Here is a 5106-nt window from a genome sequence, read left to right on the forward strand (position 1 = left end):
AGAGAGAGAGAGAGAGAGAGAGAGAGAGAGAGAGAGAGAGAGAGAGAGAGAGAGAGAGAGAGAGAGAGAGAGAGAGAGAGAGAGAGAGAGCGGGGAGAGAGAGAGGGGGAGAGAGAGAGGGGGGTGGAAGAGAGAGAGAGAGAAGGGGGGAGAGAGAGAGAGAGAGAGAGAGGGGGGGAGAGAGAGGGGGAGAGGGGGGGGAGAGAGAGAGAGAGAGAGAGGGGGGGAGAGAGAGAGAGAGAGGGGGGAGAGAGAGAGAGAGAGAGGGGGAGGAGGAGAGAGAGTGGGAGAGAGAGAGAGAGAGAGAGGGGAGAGAGACCTCCCAAGTTAATGTTTGGCCGCCATGAAGGTTGAAGAGCCCTCGCGACACATTTGGTCCTCCGTCTTTTGTGTCCTCAATCTATCAGCACTTTTTTTTTGTTTTTTTACCTTCCTATGACTACCCCCTTCCTTTTCTTTCCCCTCTTCCCCCCTCCCCCCCGCCTCCCCCCCGATACACACACACACACTCCAACACTGACACATGTTTGAGCAATGGGTGGGTGGGGAATACAATGATTCAGAGGAAATCCTAAAAGTAAACTAGCCCTTTATCTCCTTGAGCAACACAAATATTTACCAGCTAACACCATCTTGTCATGACCTCCAATTGGCCGCGAAGGAGTCTGACTGGCTCACTGCTATGGTTATTTAGAATCTGCCCTAAGATCATCTCCGCCAAGTGATAACATCTCTCAAGAGAAAGACAGAAAGAAGGAAATTGCACATGACTCGCTGCTCGAATTACATGTTACGCGTTATAATCCTTTTTTCTCTGCAGAATAAATAAATCATGATTTGTTAAGTTAAATTGTCCAATTTAAACTTCAATCATTCTTTCTGACTCAACTAAAATGTATTTGTTTGACATTCCTGACAGCGAAAATAGCAGGCTAATTTCCTGAGCTGGAAAGACATGCGTGGAAGCTTCAGAATTCACCCCTCTGGACTGCAAAGGGTGTGTGCCTTATCTCGAGAATGCACTGCAGCGTAGAACATGTGTGTGTGTTTGTGTGTGTGTGTGTGTGTGTGTGTTCGCTGAACAACAGGGCACGCATGAGTGCGCACACACGTACACACACACACACACCACACACAAACACTCACGCACACACACACACACACAACACACACACACAGACGGACACACACACACACACACACACACACACACACACACACACACACACACACACACACACACACACACACACACACACACACACACACACCACACACACACACACACACACACACACACACACACACACACACACACACACACACACAATGCCCCGGGCCCGCCTGCCTCCCTGTCCTGACTATCAGATCAGAGGGCCACTCTGTCCCTCCCACACCACGGCAATGCAAATGAAAAGGAATGTGCTGATAAAAGGCCAGATCCTAGAGATGAGAGAGCAGAAGGAGGACCGGGGGAGTGAATGCTAAAGGGGGGGGGCCTCTTGCGGAGATGAGAGGTGGGCCAGGAGTCAGTGTTGGTAGTAGTGGGAGATCATAGCCCCGCTCCCCTCAGCAGCGTTTGATACAGGGCTTTTGTCGCTCTTCAGCGCTGCATTGTTGGGTGGTGTAATCCCTGCCGGATTACAAAAGGCTTCCTTTTCATATGGGCTGGCCCAGCAGGCAGGTGGCTGCGCTCTGTGAGCTGTCAGGGGGAGGGAACCTCTCTTCCATGGGAGGGGACCCCAGTTCCTCTTACCTTCACAGGGGCTTTTTTGCCGGGAGGCCGGTCAGGCGCAGGTCAGCGTGGGGGCAGTCTTGACATGGGCTTCAACTCGCCCTGACCTCGTGGAGTTCCTGCGGTGACGCAGCACGGAGGGAGACCGCCGAAGATGCGCCGTCCAACACGTGCACAAAGCCCTGGTTGAAAATATCATATTTATTAAGTGAATAGCAGCGTGGCGGCTAATAAATAGCCACTGCTCCCCTTATGAATTTTTAATCAGACAATGATATAAAACCTAACTAGGCCTAAACAAAATACAGTTTTTTTTAAGAAGCTGTAGCATTATTCGGGGCTAATAGGCTTACAAGTTCCCTAGACAAACATTAATCAGACACAACTTCTGTAAAATATATTCTTTAATGACTTCTGTATTAAGAAAGGGTTTTTATGCCTCCCATTTTTCTTTGGATTCTTCCGACGTTGTGAAAAAAAAAAAATACAAGTGCAAATTGTCTATTTCCTGCGTGGTTGTCTGCCGAGGACACCAGCAGACACACAGTCCTCCTAATCCAATAACGCGAGGTCAATGATGGATGAAAAGATGAAGCTGGAGGTCAAAAGGCAGCCCACGCTTCCACGCGTAGGCAACACACCCACAGCCAAACAACCACCTCGCACATTATTGTTCAAGACCAACTTATTTAGCCATATGATCCTGTACAGTCTAGCTAATTTGTCAAAACGAATCAGCTGCGTTATTGTGTTTACGCCTCTAACGGCGCTTACAACGTTATGTAAATATGCATTGTCCAGGCAGTTTTTGAGACGGCCTATTCGTATCATGGCGGACATGTTTAAAGCTAACGGTATTGATCGCTCTCAGCCAACGTCCTCACAATCAAGGGGGTCCGTTGAAGGATTTGAGACAAGGTAGGCCTACGTCCTGTTGTGCATAAATAGTCTCTGGTCTAGTGCATGTTTGAAATTCTTCACATTGCCGTCGATAAAGCACACATAGTAGGAGTTAAAAAACGGATACACCTAGCTGCCACCTTATATAGCCTACATGTTTTTCGCTACAAAAAGGCCAATGATTATATACTTCTGAAATAAAAAACAAGCCAGTTGCCGCGGCAAAAAAAACGAACATGTACAGAGAGAAATGGATAACATTTACAATTAAATTACACAAGCAATTTAACCCTTTAGCTTGTAGCTACTTACCAACAATGAGCAGGTTACTTGACACTGTAGGCAGCGCCTTTAAGGTATGTGCCCCCCATGTGTTACATAACACCATAACACTTGACATTTTAATGTTACCGGAGGAAGGGCCATTAAGGGGGCCTCTATCACTCGGTCCTTAGTAGGCCAAACATGGCCTTCAAACATAGACCTGCTCGATGCTGGCTCCTGATGAATGCCATTACACAGCATTTTTTTAGTACATTTTCTCCATTGATCAATTGGCATAAATTATTAGCTCGGAAGAAAAACGCGTGCAGTAACAACTTTTCTAATCAAGTGTAATCATAGATGGACGTGTAGATCAATGCCATTTTACTAAATAATTTGACTTCAATCCGTTTTATATGGTGACTTATTGATGTGTAATAAGTCTCAAGCTGCTACGTCATATTAACACCCCCCCTCCCCTCCCCTAAGATTTCCATACCACCCCTGCTTCTAAAACAATAACAAAGCAGCACACACACTCTCACTAACCTATAACAACTTCTATACAATATTGTCATATGACACAGTTGTGTTTATTAATCAAATCAGACATACATAGATATATAGGCTAGGTATATATACATATGTATATATAAGTACAAGGAGGAGAAGAATGAAGCATAATAGTTCCTGTCGACCATACTCACAGGAAGTTGCTACCTCTGCACCTGCTCCCCCCCGTTCTGTGCAGATCTACCCACACTCATAGCGGAAGCAACGTTTCAGAAGAGAACGTTGGGGGGTGATAACGTTACTGCGAGTCTTTCTGATATGAGAGTATGTTGTAAATGATTCATTTAAACAGGTACTCCACTGGCCCCTGGGAGTACGACTTTAGCTCGGTACATGCACGTTTTCTGGAGTATCCTCAAATAGAGTTTATCAACTGTGAGATAAAGTTTAAGGAATATTGAATCTTGGACGACTGACTATTAAAAATGGGGACAATTCCAAGTGATGTCAAGAGGCTTTTGAATGGTAACTATGTTCTCTTTCCTTAAGTGATCCATACATGTCACATCATATCACATGCTCACTTAGAGACGCACGACTCTCTCTGACTGTAGTTTGTCAGAATAAAATAGTGAATTTATGCTACTTTCCTTTCCTCTGCATTTTAGCTCAGGCTCATGTGCTTCATAACAGGTTATATTCCTATCAGTCCTTATTTTAATATTGCTTTCCATAGATTATCATCTGGCTCAATGGGATCTTGTTACAATGAGCATTCACAATGCAGCAGCCGTCCATGTGTTGTATTTGCATTAACAGTCAGGGTAGGGAACCAGCACTCTGAGGGAACGTTGATGTGAGCTCAGCTCAGAGATGGCCTGTAGGATGGCCTGACACGGGCCTTCATCATGTGAACGCCAACACTGTTGTGCTGAGAATAATTAACTTATTAGTCAATGTATTGGATGCCTAAAAATGTATACCTCATATACCTGGTTCAGTTACATATCCTGCCATTGAAGCAGCTTTTTTTTTCTCAAAGTTTCTTTTAGCAAGGCACAGCAGTCGTACTGCTGACTTTGCACGCTGAAATGCATCTGAAACAAAGTAGTCATCAACAACAACAGCAATAGCAATGGTACAGAGGAACAATACCGCTCTAACCATTCATATTTTAAAAGATTTAGAACTTTGTGGTGCCTTTGAGTGTGTCATGTTCCCCATTCCATATAGACGATGTAGACTGCAGCAAGGATTAGTTATTAACATGAATAATTCACAGAGTCACATTGGAAATGATTAACCTGCTAATATTAATGCTTACTATGAACTTGCATCTAAACGAGGTGTGTTTTTATATTATATGTTTAGGCCATTTTCAAATGTCACATTCACTGATGAGGCCGCTGCCATTCTCCGGATAACCCTGACTTTGGTGTGATGTTCTCTCATCTCATCAGACTGTGAGATGTTCTTGGATGACATCCTGAAGGAAGAGAATCTGAGCAAGAATGCAGAAACGATGAGGAACATCTTGCTGGGCAACTTCACAGTTGTCTATAATCAGTGAGTTTCTTTCTCTTTGAAACACACACACACACACGGCAGCTCAAGTGTGCAACATAGTCTGTTGTCCAGCTAAGTTGTGTTGATGTTTTTAAATGATATTTTAACCCACTATATCCAAAATACTT

The 5106-nt window shown here is 44.6% G+C and overlaps 1 protein-coding gene across 1 annotated transcript in view; it reads left to right on the forward strand.

Annotated features, from left to right (window-relative positions):
* The first annotated feature begins 3673 nt into the window (after nucleotides 1-3673).
* Nucleotides 3674-5106, forward strand: part of skap1 (src kinase associated phosphoprotein 1) — a 35893-nt gene continuing 34460 nt past the window's right edge. Inside the window, exons 1-2 of the mRNA XM_060037274.1 lie at nucleotides 3674-3937; nucleotides 4873-4981. Coding sequence (XP_059893257.1) covers nucleotides 3898-3937; nucleotides 4873-4981 — 149 coding nt within the window. The 5' untranslated portion in view covers nucleotides 3674-3897. The remainder of the gene's footprint in view (nucleotides 3938-4872; nucleotides 4982-5106) is intronic.

The sequence above is a fragment of the Gadus macrocephalus genome, chromosome 18 (genome assembly GCF_031168955.1).
Source record: "Gadus macrocephalus chromosome 18, ASM3116895v1".
NCBI classification, from domain to species: domain Eukaryota; kingdom Metazoa; phylum Chordata; class Actinopteri; order Gadiformes; family Gadidae; genus Gadus; species Gadus macrocephalus.